Source organism: Gavialis gangeticus, unplaced genomic scaffold (assembly GCF_001723915.1).
Source record: "Gavialis gangeticus isolate Ggan-Ray unplaced genomic scaffold, GavGan_comp1, whole genome shotgun sequence".
Classification (NCBI taxonomy): Eukaryota; Metazoa; Chordata; order Crocodylia; family Gavialidae; genus Gavialis; species Gavialis gangeticus.
In genome coordinates this window covers 56,926,515-56,944,609 of record NW_017728995.1, presented here as the reverse complement: position 1 = coordinate 56,944,609, position 18,095 = coordinate 56,926,515, and the positions used below count along the sequence as shown (strand labels likewise).

Sequence of the window (18,095 nt, the reverse complement as noted above, 5' to 3'; positions counted from 1 at the left end):
GTATGTGGCTGGGGATGCTTGGAAATTGAGCTACTGCAGATATGCATACACAGCTTCCATCCTTATCCCTAGTCAATCACATCCTAGTGAATACAAAGTAGTTCTCAGTCGTGATTGTCTGAGCCATGTATGAAGAAATCTGTCTTCCTTCATATTAGTGTTTTGTATAAAGTACTAACAGTTTGGCAGCTAGCACTTCCCCTCTCTGCAGGAACATTTGGGAATCCACCTCCAAACAGTCTCTGAGAATCCTCCCTGGATATCCAGTGTAAGAGCTTGCTTTCTCTGGTTAACTGTGAGGTGACTTTGCCATAGTCAGATCCCAAGACTGCTCACTGAGAACCTTTTCTTTCTCTCTAAATCAGGTCCCTACATAGTAAAATAGGCTTGTGGGAGGTAAGGGATTACTGCTTAGCACACTAGAAACCACTTCACTGAAACCATAAGTGGGGATAAGAAACAGTGAAGACAAACACAAGTAATACCTTTAATGAGTAAAATAAGTTGTATAGAAGTAGCCAACCAGGCAACAATAAAAAGTCTTTTATGTTAATGCTAGAAGTCTAAGTTCAAAGGTGGGGGAACTTGAATGCTTACCAGTAAGTGATGATATTGATGTGTAACTTATATTTCTGAAGAAAATGGAGGAATGTGGAAAATCAATGGCATGCTATAATACCAGGATACAAATTATACAGGAATGATAAAGTAGGTCATGCTGGTGGGGGAGTGGCACTCTCTATATCAAAGACTATATCAAATCAAATAGGGTAGATTTTTCTATTGAAAAGAGGGGTACCATAGACTCTTTGAGGATAGAAATCAATAGATGGCTTCAATAGAAAAAAGTATGTCTACAGCTATAGTATCAGCCTGATCAACCAGAATGGCAGCAGTGAGCTAGAAATGTTAAGGGAGCTGAGACAGGTTGCAGTGGCAGAAAGCACAGTAATAATTGGGGACTTCAACTATTCACAAACAGACTGGGTCAATCTAACATCAGACTGGAATACAGAGACCAAATTTTTTTGATGTTATAAAAGACTACTTCCTGGAGCAGTTAGTCCTGGGACCTAGGTCATTTTTGACTTAGTCTTAAGTAGTGCACAGGATTTGGTGCACCGGGTAAGTGTTACTGAGCTGCTCTGCAATGGGAACTATAATGCAGTTGAGTTTGACGTCTATGGAGGAGGGGAGACAACAAAATCTATCACAGAAGCCTTTAACTTTATAAATGGAGACTACACCAAAATGAGGAAGCTAGTTAGGCAGAAGTTAAAAGGGGTCCCAAGAGGTGAAGAATTTACAAGCAGCGCGGAAGCCGCTTAAGAATATCATATTGGAGGCACAGAGCAAATGCATACAGCAAATAAATAAAAAACTGGAAAAAAAAGCCAGCATGGTTTAATGACAAAGTTGCAGAGGCAATAAGCAGAAAAAAGGCTCCTTTCAAAAAGTGGAAATCAGATCCTAATGAGGAAAATAAAAAAGAGTATAAACAATGGCAAATCAAATATAAAACTGTAATAAAGCTGAGAGAGAATACGAGGAGAAACTTGCTAGAGACAGAAAAGGTAACAATAAAATTTTCTGTAAGTACACTAGAAGGTGAAGACCTGCCAGGGAATTAGTTGGGCCGTTGGATGATCAGGGTGTAAAAGGGGTGCTAAAGGTTGACAGGGCTAATGTTGAGAAACGAAATGCATTCTTTGCATTTGTTTTCACTGTGGAAGATAGAATTTTCCTCTCACCAGCTCCACTCCTCTAGAGCCATCAGTGGAGCTGACCCAAATGGAGATTTCAATAAATTGGGCAGGGAGGGGTGGGGAGCAGGTCTCTGGAGGGTCCCCCTTGTGGCTGGAATGGCTTTTGGTAGGGAACCCTGCTTCTTCCACTTCTGTGCTGGGACCGTAGGACACGCTAGGGTCTGTGATAGGTGTGGTTTCAATGGGATGGGGACCAGAGGAGATGGTTCAGTACCTGGGTGATAATGGTCCCCTCCCCAGAGCCCTTGTGAAGAGACTCTTTCTCATTGGGGCCTACTAGTGTGAGTCCCAGGTGGTCTGAGGGGCAGGGCTTTGCTGCCAGACCCACCCCAGGGGGGGCTACGGCCAGAGCCTCCATATCTGTAGTGGTAGGAGTGCAGATCTTGGCTGGTGGAGTTGGGGGGTCTCCTCCATGGGCTCTTCTACTGCAGGACAACTGTCCTGCCCTGGGCCCTCCTCTGTGGTTGTATTATGGCTAACTTTTTAATTTTTTTTCTGGGGATGTGACAATTATGTGTACTGAGTGTGCGGGTATGGACAATTGATTTTTGTCTGACTTATGGGGTGTATAGTGTATGTGCTTGAATTGGTGATAGGCATGCATGTGCCTAGGCTGGTTTGGATATGTATGTGCCTGAGTTGGTAGTGTGTGTGCGTGTGTGTGCGCGTGTGTGTGCGTGCGCGCGCACACCTAATTGATTTGTGTTTGTATATGTGCAATTGTCACACCTTCTTGTCTAACAGCACAATATTGAGATCCTGAGAGTTGGCCCGACCCCAAAGGCAGCGCCAGCTCTGTTGTGACTCCCTTCTCTACCACCTCCTGCGCAATGGCCTCCATGGCAAGAAAGAACACCCTCTTGCCATGGTGCCTGGAGATTACCATGATCTTTGGGGCCCCCACTGCCCACATATGTTTCATAAAGGGTGTACTCTTTCTTGGGCATATAGCAGCCTGAGGGGGCTCCAGTTGTTGAAAGTGGTGTGGGTGGAGGGCCCAGGCTCTGAGGCTGCAGGTTTGCCTGCAGCCACCTGGGCATAGCTCTGGCCACTGGGCTGAGCAGCCAGGTTTGCAGAGCTGGGGTAAGGCTGAGTAGATGGTTATATAGCATATACAAAATACTGGGAGAGGGGTAGTGGACCACGGTAGGGATAGACACAGGGATGCTGCTGGAGCAACTAGCAGTAAAGCAGAGGTGGTGTTTGCTGGTGGGGGAGGCCCAGTGGCAGTGTGGGGTCCCCTTGTTGCTGCAAGTGGAAGCAGAAGGCCTCCTCTCCCCTGAGAGGAGAAAGTGGTGCTGTAGGTGAAGGTGATGGTAGGGAGAGCATGAGCCTGGGGTAGCTCAGCAGAGCTTTCCTGCTGGTCCTGGGCCCAGCAACTCCAGCAGCAGCCAGGGGAAAGTACCGATACCCCCAGGTGGACACAAGATACTGGGCAAGACAGATGTATGGCCTGATCCAGTAAATGGCAATTCTTGTGTTTTATGGTGTATTACCAGCTCTTAGGCTCATGCCCTTGGATTTGTGGTGCTGTAGTTTGTATTGTTCCTGGCACTGAAGTTCATTCCTGTAAATGCCCAGATAAGGAAGCTGGCTTGACATGGAATATTCACTGAGAAAATGCCTGCTACTATGCTTGAATTCATAATGCTGTAGCTGAACTGTAATTTGCATAGGCTCCTTTGACCAGTCATCTATACAAGGGAAGCCAGTTCTCTGTCTGGTAGACCAATGATTAACTATCTGCCAGCAGTCAACAGTAGCCCATGAAAAATATAATGAATAAGTGCCTGACAAGGTGATATAAAGTATCTTTCCAGAAATAGAGGGCAAAGGAGATGTGTGCAGAAGAGCCAGAAAGTACAGTTACAGGGGAGTGTGGAAATGACTGTGGCAGACTTCTTAGTTCAGCCCTGGTCCTCACAATTACATAGTGGCTAGGAAGAGGAATGTACAGTAGCAATTCCAGTGATAAATCCAGAACTGGAACGTGTGAGCTGTATTTATTCTGACACAAGTAGAAGGGTTTTAAATGTCCTATGTATGTGCTTGTGTGTGTGAAGTGCATAAGCCCAAACCTCAGTGTGTCTATGCTGCAAGGTAGTTAGTTACTTGTGATGGATCCATTTTTGAGAGCACTATAGAGCATATCTAACCATCTGCTCTGGACCCTTCATGCTGGAATAGATTCTTTCGGTGGGCCAAAATAGGTCTACCACTGAAGAGGCTAGGTGGAAATCTCTAGGGAACTTGGTCTGCATAGTTTTTGTTATTTCTTATGCAAAGCTGAAAGTTTTTAGATGCATACAGAAAAATACTTTGTGAACAGTAGGAGCTTTTGGCAAATGTTTTTCCCCACTTCTCATGGAAACTTCCATTTTCAAAAGAGTATTTTTCTTTTAAGTCTTGGTTGATCTTTTTTTTTTTAAATTAGCAGTACTTCTAATTCTACCACCTGTTAAGACCAATACAAAACTGGGAACTGGTCCCAGAATGAAAAGAACTAGAGACTGTAAAATCCCCAGGAAGGTTTTGGAGAAAAGCATCTCCAGGTATACTTATTCATTTTCTGTCAGAGCAGTGGGGCTCAGTGGCAGAGTATGAGTCCCAATGCTCTAACACCAGTTGAGAGATAAGCTTGTCATCCCCAGGAGATCAATGTACAGTAGAGAGAGAGAAATGAGAACAGGAAACAATCATAGTTGTGTGGGGAGAGAGATGTGTATAGTGAAACAGGAGGTATTTTATTTACTTATTTTTGAGAGAGAGATTTCTCTAAAACACAAGTAGAATTCCTTGGAATTAGTGCTGAAATATGCCTTTTCTGGCCTTCTGTTTTCTCTGCCATTGTAAGACATTTTCTAGTCTTTCCCAGAAAAATCTGAGTGGCCATTATAAATGATTGGAAGTAATGCAATTGTGCAGAAATAAGAAAAGCTGAGTATATTGATAAACCATAGCTGGATGCTGTAGAAGATCAAGGAAATCGATATGAAGTGAGATCCCTGAGTAGTAAACAAGTCTGCATAAGCATTTACTATGAAAATCTTGAAATTGGCCATTTGGTAACTTTAGGAGGAGTAGGGGAGGCTGGTGGTATGTCAAATCAAAGATTTTTTGTATAACATCCAACCAAACAAAGCACTTCACTAAGAGGTATTAAAATTCTACTTTATGATACCTTGTTAAAGTCTTGTAGAGACAGCATGGCCAATTTTGTGCATGTTATTTGAAGGGAAGCAATGAGTGAGCTGCATTTTCTATGTCCTTTTCTTGGGGAAATGGTTGCTGCAGTAGAGATAACAGATTGAGATTGTAATGACAAGTCATTTAGGTGATTTAAAGAAAATATACTGAAAGCTAAAGATTTTTGAAGCTTCTATATTTTATATAAAATGTAAATGTCAAACTACTTCCTGACTCTGCCTTTTCTCTGTAATTGTAAACAGGTTACATGGCTTGTATTTGATAAGCCATTAGTTATTAACTGCAGTACTAAATTTGCCCTTGTACCAAATGACCCCAAGGGAAAAAGCTGTCTGTCTGATTACAATCATAATAGGTCTCTAACAACTGGATTTACTTAGCTAGATGTTAATTGATCCACTTAAAACCTTCCACAAAAAAGAGTTCATGAATGTTGCATAAGATTGCATGAAGCTAGAAGCAAAAATTAGAAGATGGTGAATTAAGAGTTATGAACTGCCAAGCCCTATTGGAGACGAACTCTTTTAAAAGAAATGTCTGAGTGGATAGTGAGCATTAAAATGAATTGTACAAAATTTAATTGCGAATAGTCCTGTGAACTATCTTGTTACTGTGTATTTGTAATTTGCAGCTGAGGTGGTCTTTAATGAATTGAAATATGGGTTATAAATAAAAGATCAGTCCTTATTGTTCATTGTATTCTATTTCCCTTGGGGAGAAAGGTCTGAAATTTTGCAGTGTAAAATCCATAGAATGGATAGTTAAAAGGTAGTTGCTGGCTTCTGTGCTAGTAACTTTTCACAGGGAAGGAAACAGCTGTTTTGTATTGTAATCGGAGGAGCCCCAATCCCAATACAAGGTGATAACACTTTGTAAGTGGATAATCTTAAACAACTGATGAAGGGGAGCCTTCAAAAGAACAGCACCCAAACCAGAAAGTTAAGCAGAGAAGTTTTGAGTCTTCTCTCCCCTCATTCTGGAGCTCCACTTACCTGCAGTCATCTTTGAGTAATCCTGTCAACAAATTGGACACAGGACAGAAGCATAGAGTACCCCTCTGACTGTACTTCTGTGAACTGGCTAATGGGGACATCAAACAAATGACATAATATCCATATGCTCAGGACTAAAAATAGAGAAACCTAGGTAGAAAGACAACCGACATCTTCCCAAAGTGTGAAATCTCTGAGTTTCCAAGTTCTACTGGTTCAGTAAATGTGAGTCTAGATATTGCTCCCAAAACCTCTCTTGTGCATTGTCTTTATGCACTGCTGTTAAACAGCCACATAAGAATTTGAGGACTCTCTAATCCAATTTGTGTGGCGTTTTGCAGTGCAAGCAAAGGCCTCTGTAAAACTTCCAATAAAATGTGTGTGGAAAAAGGGTGTTTTCTTATAGTCATGCATTAATTGCATATATGAATTGCTACTGGGCATAGAGTTCAGGATGTACAGTAGAGTAGACACATACACATTAGGACTGGAATAGGAGACAGCTGTAAATGTGGCAGGGGTTTAAGAGACTGTAGTTAAACTTGCTTATCTGTGACAGTTGTTATACTTGTAATAATTATAGGACAGCAGTGATTAAAAGCACAGGAAGCAATGGTGCTTTAGAAGCAGCATATGTCATTGTCAGTCTGCAAGGTGTTTATAAATATGTCTTTTGTTTTGGGTCTGTGCTTGGGTAAGCTTTTACAAATGGGAAATCGCACAACCGTTTTGTGTAAGGAACACAAGCACAGTGGATCTGACCCTTCAAAAGCCACTTGTCCTCTGCTGTTTCTGACTTTACTGGGAATTAACGGTGTTCATTGGCTTGCAGTCTTTTGGTCTAAATTACTATAGATTATCAATGCACTGTCAGTATATGCACACAGTGGTCTGTTTTAAATCTTTAATATATTGTTAATCGCAATTATATTATTGTCAGTGTAACTTACAGCTGTCAATTCAGTATCATACTCTGCTTTTCCCTCAGTACTAGAATACAGATAATTTGGTAATGTCCTAATAAAGTTCTAGTTAAAGATTTAATCTTCTGCCTGGTTTTACACAATTCCTAGCAGCTGCATTTGAAACGAAAAAAAGAAGCCATATATTGTTATCTACTAGCTATTCTGTTCAAAATTAAAAAAAACAAAAACAAAAATCAATGTACCAAGGATTGGCTAAAACCCCTAAAAAAAAAAAAAAAAAAAGGTTGCTTTTTGGCGATGCTGTCTTATTAAGCACTATTTTTCCAGATTATTGGTCCACATCATTGTTTAACTCTTACAAACCCACAGTCTTTCACATCTGCTAGAACACTATTAGAAGTGAAACACTGCTTTGCTGAAGTCGGTGACTTCATTGACTTCAATGGAGCAAGGATTTCACAGTTTATTTTTAAGCCACAAAATACTTTGGATCTGATTCTCTACTAGGATTTTACAGTAAGGCCACTCAGCACTATTTTGGTTGTGAAGCAGTTTACCTTAAGGCCCCTCTATATGACTATAGTCATCTAAAATGGTCTTGCTGCATATGAGAAATGGGTCTGTTTTTGTACTAAAGAATCTAGTTACGTACCTTATCTTTGTTTTACTGAGAAGTTAGGTGTGCATGCATGTATGACTAAGTTCTTTTAATTGCATTTACTTGGAATGATTTTTTTAAAGAACTAGAATGATATATGTTACAGAAAGAGAACATTACACAGTTCTAACTTCATGCTGATCTAAATCTGCCCTCTAGATGCTAAGGGTATACTCATGCCCAGCTTTGGTTGCAGTTCTGTTAATTCTGTTCTTCTTTTTTTTAAATCTGTATCTGTAGATCAGGTTCACTGCACCTTCTTGAAGACTTGCTTACATGTGGTTCCACATGCTCTTATTTCCTGAAAAGAAAATTACTCGTAAGTGCAACATTTATACAATATGGAAACACATGTATATTATCTCCAAAACACTCATTTGATATGCTTAACTTAAATATTTGATTGGAAATTATAGATTCAAATTAAGGCAGATATATGGCTATTTTACTGAATATATGATGCAACAAGAACCAATAATGTGTATTTGGAAAGCAAGCTAACTATTACTACAGGACTTCAGACACCTGGACATAATGGGCTAAATGTGAGGCCTTGACTGTGGTGGTGTATTCTCACATTTATGCATGTAGTTATTTACATCCATTGAAAATGGTCATTTATCTGCTTTGGATGCATATGTAGCATATTTGCCATCAATAACCAAGCAGTTGGGCAATCAGCTCTGCAAGTTGTATTTCGTAACCAAGGTTATTTAAAAAAAAGCAAAGAAGAAAGAAAAAAGTGCCTCAAAGCCATCCATAAATCTGCTCCAAACTGTGACTATACAGAAGAGGGAACCGAGGAGGATGCAATTCTGTGAACAGGACAGGGAATGGAGAACTGACAGAGAAGCCTACAAGTGAGTTGATAAGTAACACTACAGAGAGAGGTTTTTTTTTTCCTCTCTTTTTGGTGGGAGTGGATCTTGGTTGTGTTGGGCAACTAGTGTTTCTTGATTGTCACTTCACAGTCCATCATTGAAAACAACTTTAAAGAAAATCATTTGGTGATCTTGGGGTCAAAGTAAACCTCCAGAGGAAGATCAAAAGAAGAATGATAAAAGATCCACAGGTTTTGTAGATGACAGAGTGAAGAAAGCTTGGAGAGTGAATTCTGGAGGGAACCTTTTGTAGAAATCCTTAGGTGAGCATGATAATGGAGGAATATTGGTAGCGTGAGGGGTTTGAGAACTGTTTTACTTTGAAAGGGGTCTTGTGAGTGTTCCACTTGCACTAATAAAATATGTCACTAGTAGGGCGTGAATTGAATTCTGAGAGGGGTGGTGTTTTTTTTCCTGTGTGAGAAAAGTGACCATCAGTTGGATCCATGGTGGTGGATAAGTACCCTGGCTATAGCAGGGTATATGGGTCGTAATAAGCAATGAGACATATATAAAATTATACTAAAGTTAAATACAAGTAAATAGTGAAGAATTGGAGATGCCTGAAGGAAAAGGTACTTTAATTACAAATTAAATAAAATTAATACATTTTATTATAAAGGGGAGAACACTCGCATGGAGATAATCTTCAAGTACCCAGGGACAACCCAGTAAATGAAAGAGTCAGTGGGACCACTGAAAGGGAGATGAGGGTTATTTGTGTAGTACACTCTGATTTGGGATTGATTAGGAAAGCACCCTAGATAGGAATTCACCCTAGATAGAGTCTAGGGGAGTCTTGTCATTGACTTTTCCCTTCATATATAGGGCCTTGATTGTGCATGGTACTCTGCATGGGTGGACTTCTGCTCCTGAGTAGAACAATACTGAAATAAGTTGATACCTCTGTATATTCAAAGGGGTAGGATTGCATTAAAGAGCTTGGAAAATGTGGGCCAAGACCTAGAAACATGAGAATCCATTTCAGAGTCATTAAGGAAGTAGCATCAAAGATTTCATATCAATAAATAATGGAGACTCTTAACTCTAGTACCAGTTGTTTATGATGCTGTCTGCAGTACTTCCCACATTAAGTCTAGGAAAGACAGCTATAGAAGTAAATACCAGGTGAGATAAATGCCTGTTCTTCCATGACTACCACTGTATGAGTTAAACCTCAGAAATACAATTCCAGTGTCTGGCAATGTGCTCTGGAGAAGATCCTGTAAGCTACAACCCTATAAGCTAGACTTCAGTAGTGGGGAAAAAGTATTAGGAAGATGTCCTGAAGGACAGAACCGAGCCCCACTACAGTCTCCTCAGTACAGTTAAAACCTCTAGCTTGATTTCAAAAAGGGAGATTTTTGAGAAAGTTGATAAAGCAATCTGAGGAACTGGGAGATAGTTGACAGGCCAGTACCACACACAAGACTAATCTAGGTCAGTCAGCTTACTGGAGTGAGCTGCTGAGATTTTGAAATGTACTAGTAAGAGCAAGCAGTTCAGCATGAATGGAAGCACTTGAACTGCAAGTGCCAGTTTTAGGACTCTTTTCCCCCCCCCCCATATAGATATATATAACCAAGCAGTAAGGTTATGAAATCTGCTGCTGATTTTATAAAATTAAATAAAATAAAAAAAACAAAACAAAAAACATGATAGAAGCAGCCAATACAAAATAAGAGTAATACAGTTTGAGAGGAAGTGGACAATGGCTAGGCAAGTATCTATTTCAAGTCACTGTAGCAAAATAGAATCTGAAGAGAAGAAAAAAAAAATCCAGATCAGGAAGTGGAGAGGGAAATCAGTAGATAACTACTCAAGCCCATAGTATAGCACTCAACACTGCAGAACTGTGCAAAGGATTAAACATTTGGACCACTGTATAAAGTTCAAATGAATCCTAGAATTATCAGAATAGGCACATCTACACATGCACTTCAGTTTGCACACTTTAATTATTTTAATTAGCACATTAAAGCATCACAGAAAAGTGCTCTTTAACTAATGCACATTAAAATAGGTGAATGTGCCTTTTTCTAGTACTTCACAATGGAGGTACTGAATTTAATGCGCATTACCTAAAGCGCATTATTGTGTGCGTAGACATGCCCAGTACGCAATATTTAATGGCAAAGGCATCAAAGGACTTCCTAATATCTAGAGATTCAGTGATCTGAGTTATGCATTATCATTACAAAAAAATTGAATATAAACTTTTTCTACTACATGGTCAATGGAGACTGGATCTCAGTGGACATGTCTACTGAAGACATGTAATGAGAGTTAAACTAATTCTGCTGTGCATTAGTGTGACAGGCAAAAACTGTGCTTATATGCTAATACACAGTAGCTTGAGTCCAATACTCATTATGTCACTCAAAAAGCATTCATCTGTGCTAATGCGTAGTAGCACCTATTACAGCATATTAAGTAAGTACCTGTTATTACAGGTACTAAACTTAATGCACCATAATTACAGCTCATTGATGAACATGTAGATGCACCCAGTAAAGTCTCCAAATGGAGTAAATAGGATGCCTTCTTAAGTTAATGAAGCCCACAAGATGATAAATATACCATTAGGAGCCTTTAGGTATGAAGTGGCATATGCTACCATGCTGAACTGGAAGGAGCAATGTCACGGGGCAGGGCACCAGCATGGCTGTGATCCCCCAGCACCCCTACTGTGCCACAATCTGGGTCCTAAACGCACCCTCCGTCTCGCCTGCCACGTCTTTGATCTTATTATCAGTGGGAGGCTGCCTTCCGTCCCCTTGGGCACGGCGCTTTCATACTGGCCCTACTCTGAACCGGTGCACCCTGCCTTATGGGCTATGTGTGGCTCCTACCTCCCCTGTAGCACGCCCCAAGCCTCGCAGTTGTACCGGACGTTCTTATACCTATATGTTCGCCCTTCCCGGGCTTCTATTCACCCCCTCGCCTTTCTCCAGGCTTCGCAACCACACACTCTGTCCTTCTCTGGACTTTTCACCATGCTCTCGGCCCTACTCTGGACTGTAAACCATGCGCGTCCCGCACTTGTCACCCTCTCTGGGCCTGTCCCGCGCTCATCGCCCTCTCCGGGCCCCGACCCTTCTCGGGGTCCTACGCCCTACTGGGCAAGTACTGCCCTCACAGGCCTGTCCCGCACTACTCGCACTCATTGCCCTCTCTGGGCCTGTCCCGCACTTCTCATGCTTGGGGCTCAGGTGGCTCACTGCTGTGCCTGGCCCCCTGACCCTTCTCAGGGTCCTATGCCCTACTGGGCAAGTAGCACCCTCACAGGCTGGGGCTTAATACCCCACACGTGGCGCCACACAGCCATGCCTCCCAGGCACTGCTTGCTGTGCCCAAACAGGGCACCCAGGAACCCCCAGACTCTTGGGGAGCTCCCATGAGGCCTCCTCACACCCCTACAGCCTCACCCGGTCCTCTGATATAATGTAAACAAACACAACCAAGAGCCAACTGGCTCTAACATAACCTAAGCCTCCTGGCTCTAACGTAACTCTAAGCCAACCCGGTTGTAACCTAAAATGAGCCTTGTGGATACAACCTACCTCCACCACCACCCTGGCCCTCTTCCAGTACCTCCCTGCCAGGGTTCTCTCTATCCTGCATCATCATGCAGGCAGTCAGGCTGCGCTGCGCTGCTCTGCTCTGCTCTGCTCTGCTACAGAGCTCCAGCTCCTCAGGCTGTCAGAAGAGAACTGACTCTGGTCTCAGCCTTCTCTGTTTATAAAGGCCAGGCCCTGCCCCCTGGCGGTCAGCTGACCCAATCTATTGCCTAAGCAACCTTCAGCTGTGCTGCCCTGCTGATTGGCAGCCAAGTCCTATTACCAATGCTAGTAGCAGGCACCCTAGTGTCCTGCTACAAGCAATATAGGTCACATGTTTATTTTGATTCTGTCCCTCCCCATCAATGGAGCTGGAGAGCTTTTTTTTAGGGCTGTCAAACAATTAAAAAAAATTGATTACGATTAGTTGTGATTCTAATCACACAGCTACAAACTCAATTATGTACAGAAAAACTCAAAATTATACAGGCACTTTGTATGATTGGGGGGTAGGTGTGAGGTGTGTGTGGAGGGGGGATTTTGTGGAGGTATGGGGGCATGTGTGGGGTTTGGAACCTGGGGAGGGGGGTCCCTGCAGGAGGGTCTCGAGCCTGGGGCGGGGGACCCCCTCACACTCTGGCAGGAGGTGGAGTTCTGTGGACCAGTAGTGAGGGGCAACAGCAGGGCTGAGGGACTGTGGCTTGGGAGTGAGGGGCAGGGCATGGGCATATCTTTGCCACTCCCCCCTTCCACAATCATATTACCACCCGCCCATAGGTGTCCTCTTTTTTGAAACTAGAAAAATGGTAACCATACAAGAATGCTATCTGGCAGTGTGAGGAGCAGCACCCAGCAGGTAAATCAGTGGAGGGGAAGGAGTTGGGGAGGGGGGGCAGATCAAAGCCTGTATGGTGAGGGAGGGACAGGGGCTGGGGTGAATGGGACGCCAGGGCTGGGAGCAGGACGGACCAGGAGTACAGGGGGGAGGCTCCATGCCACTGCATACACTGCCAGGGGAGGCATGGGGGGCACATGCATGGGGTGGAGGAAGGCTGCCTGCTGCAGGCTGGGGCTCTGTATCCTGCTGCCTTTGCCATGGGAGCCACCTGCTGGCTGTACTGTGTCACCTTGCCTGGTCGGTGGCAGGGGGCACAACATGTCATTGCATAGCTCTCAGGGCAAAGGCAGCAGGGTGCAGAGCCCCAGCCCACAGCAGGCAGCCCACCTCTGCCCGATGCAGAAATACGGGGGGGGGGCACATGCCCTCCATGCCTTGCTCAGGGATGTGTGCAGCAGGGAGCTGCTTCCCCCCACCCCTGGATGAGCCTGGAGCCTCCCATGGCTCTATCCCATGACCCAACCCGGCTCCAGGGTCTCATTCACCCCTGATTAATTATCAGCCTAACTTGTGATGTACACTGTAAAGAAAAAAGGCAGGAAGCTGAGGTGTCTGTGGGATTTAAGTACATAGTTAAATGCTTTGAACAGGATAGGATTGTCCACATGAAGAAGATTAATCATACACTTCAGTTCCTTGCTAAATAGTTCTACATTGGAGTTCTGGTTTAGTAAAAAACTGAGCTGATGATGGGGTCAGCTGATCCATGACTGCATAGATTGCACCCTAGGCAAATAGTATGTGGTCATTTGGGATGGTGAATCTAAGGGAGCCAAATGTCAGTCCCATGTGTGTGGTTGGAAATAACTGGCATGCCTTTCTGATTTTAACTTGTTGGGCTGTGAGATTTAGGATAGACCCATGGCCTTTACCTTTTTGACAATCAGATGGCTCTGGCTGTGATCATAAAGATCTTCAAGGTTATTGTGCTACTGATAGATACTTATCATCCTAAATATTGAGTGCATTTACTAGCGAATGGGAAAAGAGTTTTGATTTGATTCTTTCAGTGGGAAAAGTACCTTTTATCAGGACTGACATGATACTGATGATAGTATAAATGGCTCTCTGGGAAAAATCTGTTATAAACTTACTTTAGGTGCTGTTAACTAGGAAAGATGAAAATAATGGCTAGAATGACATTTTTAAAACTAAATTGCTCTCTTTCACTTTCTAGGCTGTAATTCATGCTGGCCTATAATTATTTAAAAAGAATAATGGTATATTTTCCCCCTATGGCTTGTTGGATATAGAATTTCATCAGTCTCCAGGCAGTTTATTTCACCAAGCATATGAAGGACATTCTTTTAAATGTCTTTGTCTGTGTAAACATTTCAAGCCAATATATCAGAGCAGACAGTTAACACAAAGATTGTCTGAATTTAAAATTCTGTTCTTTATATATGGGGGCACAAAAGAACAATGGTACCATATGAAGTTATTGCTTTAGAAGCAAGTCAAGTACAACACCAATACTTAATTATGCCACAGTATGCCAAGATAACCTGCAGCAAGCTGTGTGCTATTACATTTTTCCATTTGAATAAATAATGAAAAAATATGACAACGTTCAGAACATGTTACATGATCTTACCAGGTGCATTTCATTTCCTTCGATCCACTGGGTCCAACCCCGACCTTCTTTTTCTCCTTTCTGTACACAAAGAAGTTTATCTCCATCCCAGCTCACAGTGGTCTGGTAAAATAGATACATTTTCAACTGTTACAGTAGCACTGAACTTCATTTGTTACACTTACGTGAAGTCGTTGCCTTTAAATTAGGGCTTTGATGCAGTAGAATAGATGTTCTCATCATTATACCCCATAACTAAGAATAAGTCTTGTACAGCATTTTAGTGTCTTGAATGCGATCAAAACTGATTACTGACTGAACAGATTGCTGCCACTTTGATAGTCTTGGAAATGTAGGAAACAAAGTTTGGGTGTTTGAATATTTTTTACTTCTTCATAGTAGCAAGATTCCAAATAAAATAACAAGAGCTATTACTTTTAGAAATCTGTTTGAGTTTTACTGCAAATACTTTTTATATGATTTCTGCACAAAGACATTTAGTTTTAATAGAGAGGTTCATTATGTCCACATGCAAATGCTTCCGATTTTTTGCCTCAGAGGGGTCTCGCATCCATGCATTCCTTCCACTATTGTTTCAGGCTCATTTATATGTTTGTAAATAGGCCTGAAAACTTAATGTTCCCCTTCTTTCTTCCACTGCATGACCCCCTCAGTCCAAAGGAATTACTATGCAGCTCTAAAAAGTTTTGAAGCCATATTCACTATGAACAGTCAAAGATGGAGAAAAAGTTTACTTTTACTGGAATTAAATGAAAAAATATATGCATCTATCTCAGTTTTAAAGAAAAAAAAGTCAGCCTACATTTGTCAAGCTCAGGAGTTGAATGCAGAATTGGTTTTCAGTACTCCACATCCCTATTCTCTTTTTTTTCTTTTTTAAAAATATGTGTATGTTACAAACAATTAATTCTTAAATGATAACCATAATAGCCGCCATCTATAATCGGGTACAGCAGGCTGTCTCTACCCAGGGGAAATTTTAGACTAAGCAGGCATAAAAAATGAACTGCTAGAAAGAGGTCTAGGGTAGATAATCATAGGTAGTATATGTTGTCTGCACTGTACAGGGTCTCTAAAGACATACTATTCAAATGTCCTTGTTCAAAGTTTCTCATTTTTTTATGGTGCATTTAAAACTTTTTATGCATCTAGCCTCTGAAATAAGCCATACTGAACCTACTAGCACAACACACTCCTTTTACTGTTTTAATATATTTTTATCTGACTGAAAAGTCTTTAGTATTTTCACGTGCAACATTTTTCCATGGAGTCTGTATCTTGAAATGTATTTAATTCTATGCATGCTTCCGTCATTCAATCCAGGAGTACAACCAACAGTTGATGACTTAATTCACAAATAGCAGCTAATCAAAGGGCTTTAAACTAAGATAGCAGAGGTATGGGGAAATGCTAACTGGAGCTTACCCAGGAACCAACATACAGGAAAGCTCCATCGACAATGAAACCAAGCAAGCCACTCTTACAGGAGCTGAGAAAACAGCTCCCCTTCAATGCAACAGGCAGCCAGTAACCTCAGTAGAAGGACTTAGGTGCCTGTTCCCCGTGCTTCTGGCATTGGTGTACAAGCAAGAGGGAACTAGTCCTCCTGCTTTCCACTGGGTACTATGATCTAGTAGGGATCACGGAGACCTGGCAGGACTCCTCTCATGACTGGAGCATAGCCATAAGGGGCTACGTCCTTCAAGGAAGGGGTTGGGTAGGGAAGAGAGGTGGGGATGTTGCCCTCTATGTGAAGGAGCAGTACACCTCCCTACAGGCTGATGTTGGCCCCAAAGAAGAACAGCTTGAAACCCTCTGGGTCAAGCTCCAGGGGAGCCATGGTGAGAGAGACCTGACTGTAGGTGTATACTACAGGCTGCCTAACCAAGAGGAGGAACTTGATTTAGCGTTTGCCTGTGAACTAACAGAGGCCGCGTGTGCATGGGACATGGTTGTCATGGGTGACTTCAACTACCCAGACATCTCCTGGGAGGAGTGCTCGGCTAGCTTAAATTGATTATGATCTTTCCTGAACAGCACCGAACAGCTTTTCTCGACTCAGAAGGTGCACAGGCCAACTAGAGGCAATGCAGTTCTTGACCTGTTCCTGGCCAAAGGGGATGACCTGGTGACCAACTTAAACATAGAGGGCAGCCTAGGCAATAGTCACCATGAAATCATTACATTCATGATCCATCACAAGGCTGACAAAACAGATACCAAACTTGACGTCTTAGACTTCAAAAATACAAATTTTAATAAGCTCAGGTCACTTGTAGAGAATGCCCTGAGAGACCAAGGACCACAGTTAAAGGGAGCACGAGAAGAATGGTCGTTCCTTAAGGATACAACCCTTAAGGCTCAGAGAAAATCCATTCCCTTATGGAGAAAAAGTAGCAGAAGGGTCAAAAAACCCTCTTGCCTGAGCAGGGAAGTTGCAGCCCTCCTACAGAAAAAGAAAGAGGCGTACAAACAATGGAAGCTTGGGACAGCCTCCAAGGAAGACTACTTGACAATGGCCCGCACTTGTCAAAAACAGATTAGGCAAGCTAAGGCAGAAACTGAACTAAAACTAGCTACAAGAATCAAGGACAAGAAGAAGTCCTTCTTTAGCTACATAGGGAGTAAGAGGAAAACTAATGGGAGTGTGGGACCACTGCTCAATGCCTCAGAATACCTGGTCACTACCACTCAGGAAAAAACGGAACTCTTAAACGACTACTTTGCCTGGGTCTTTCACAAGACCAAGGGGAACAATGTGCCAGGTAGGGCACAGAACAAGCAGGGCAGGATTGACACCATTCCTACCATTGCTGTAGAACTGGTGCACAATCAATTAAAGAATTTAGATGTATATAAATCAGCAGGACTGGATGAACTCTACACAAGAGTGCTGCAAGCATTGGCCAAAGTAATTGCAGAGCCCCTAGCAAAGGTCTTTAAAAAATGATGGGCCCCTGGAGAAATCCCAGAGGACTGGAAGAGGGCCAGTGTTGTGCTCATCTTCAAGAAGGGGAAGCGTGAAGACCTCGGAAACTACAGGCCAATTAGCTTAACTTCTATTCCAGGGAAAATCCTAGAATCATTCATCAAAGAGGAGATATGTGACAAACTTGCAGAAGGCATGATACTGAATGACAGCCAGCATAGTGGGCAGGTCTTGTCTGACCAACCTCATTTCTTTCTGTGATCAGGTGACTCATCACCTGGACAAGAGAAAAGCGGTTGACATCATATACCTTGACTTCCAGAAAGCCTTTGACCTGGTATCCCATGAGGTACTGATCAGAAAACTGAAAGATATCAGGCTCAACTGTGGGACCCTCAAGTGGGTGCGAAACTGGTTGTGGGGTAGGACATAGAGTCCAGATGAATGGATCAGTGTCATCCTGACAAGATGTGGGCAGTGGCGTATGCCAGGGGTCGGTACTTGTCCCAGTGCTGTTCAATATCTTCCTCAACGACCTGGATGAGGGGGTGAAGAGCCCATTGGCCAAGTTTGTGGACAGCACCAAGATATGGGGTTGTGTGGACACACCCGCAGATAAGCTGCAGATACCAGCCTGTCTAGATCTGCTTGTATGTTGGGCAGAACGGAATCAGATGAGTTTCA

At 42.6% G+C, this 18,095-nt stretch overlaps 1 protein-coding gene across 1 annotated transcript in view; it reads right to left on the bottom strand.

The window, feature by feature from the left end:
- Positions 1–7,773: 7,773 nt before the first annotated feature.
- Positions 7,774–18,095, bottom strand: part of RBP1 (retinol binding protein 1) — a 48,703-nt gene continuing 38,381 nt past the window's right edge. Inside the window, exons 3-4 of the mRNA XM_019503668.1 lie at positions 14,483–14,584; positions 7,774–7,850 (exon numbers count right to left, since the gene is read on the bottom strand). Of these exons, the coding sequence (XP_019359213.1) occupies positions 7,797–7,850; positions 14,483–14,584 (156 nt within the window). The 3' untranslated portion in view covers positions 7,774–7,796. The remainder of the gene's footprint in view (positions 7,851–14,482; positions 14,585–18,095) is intronic.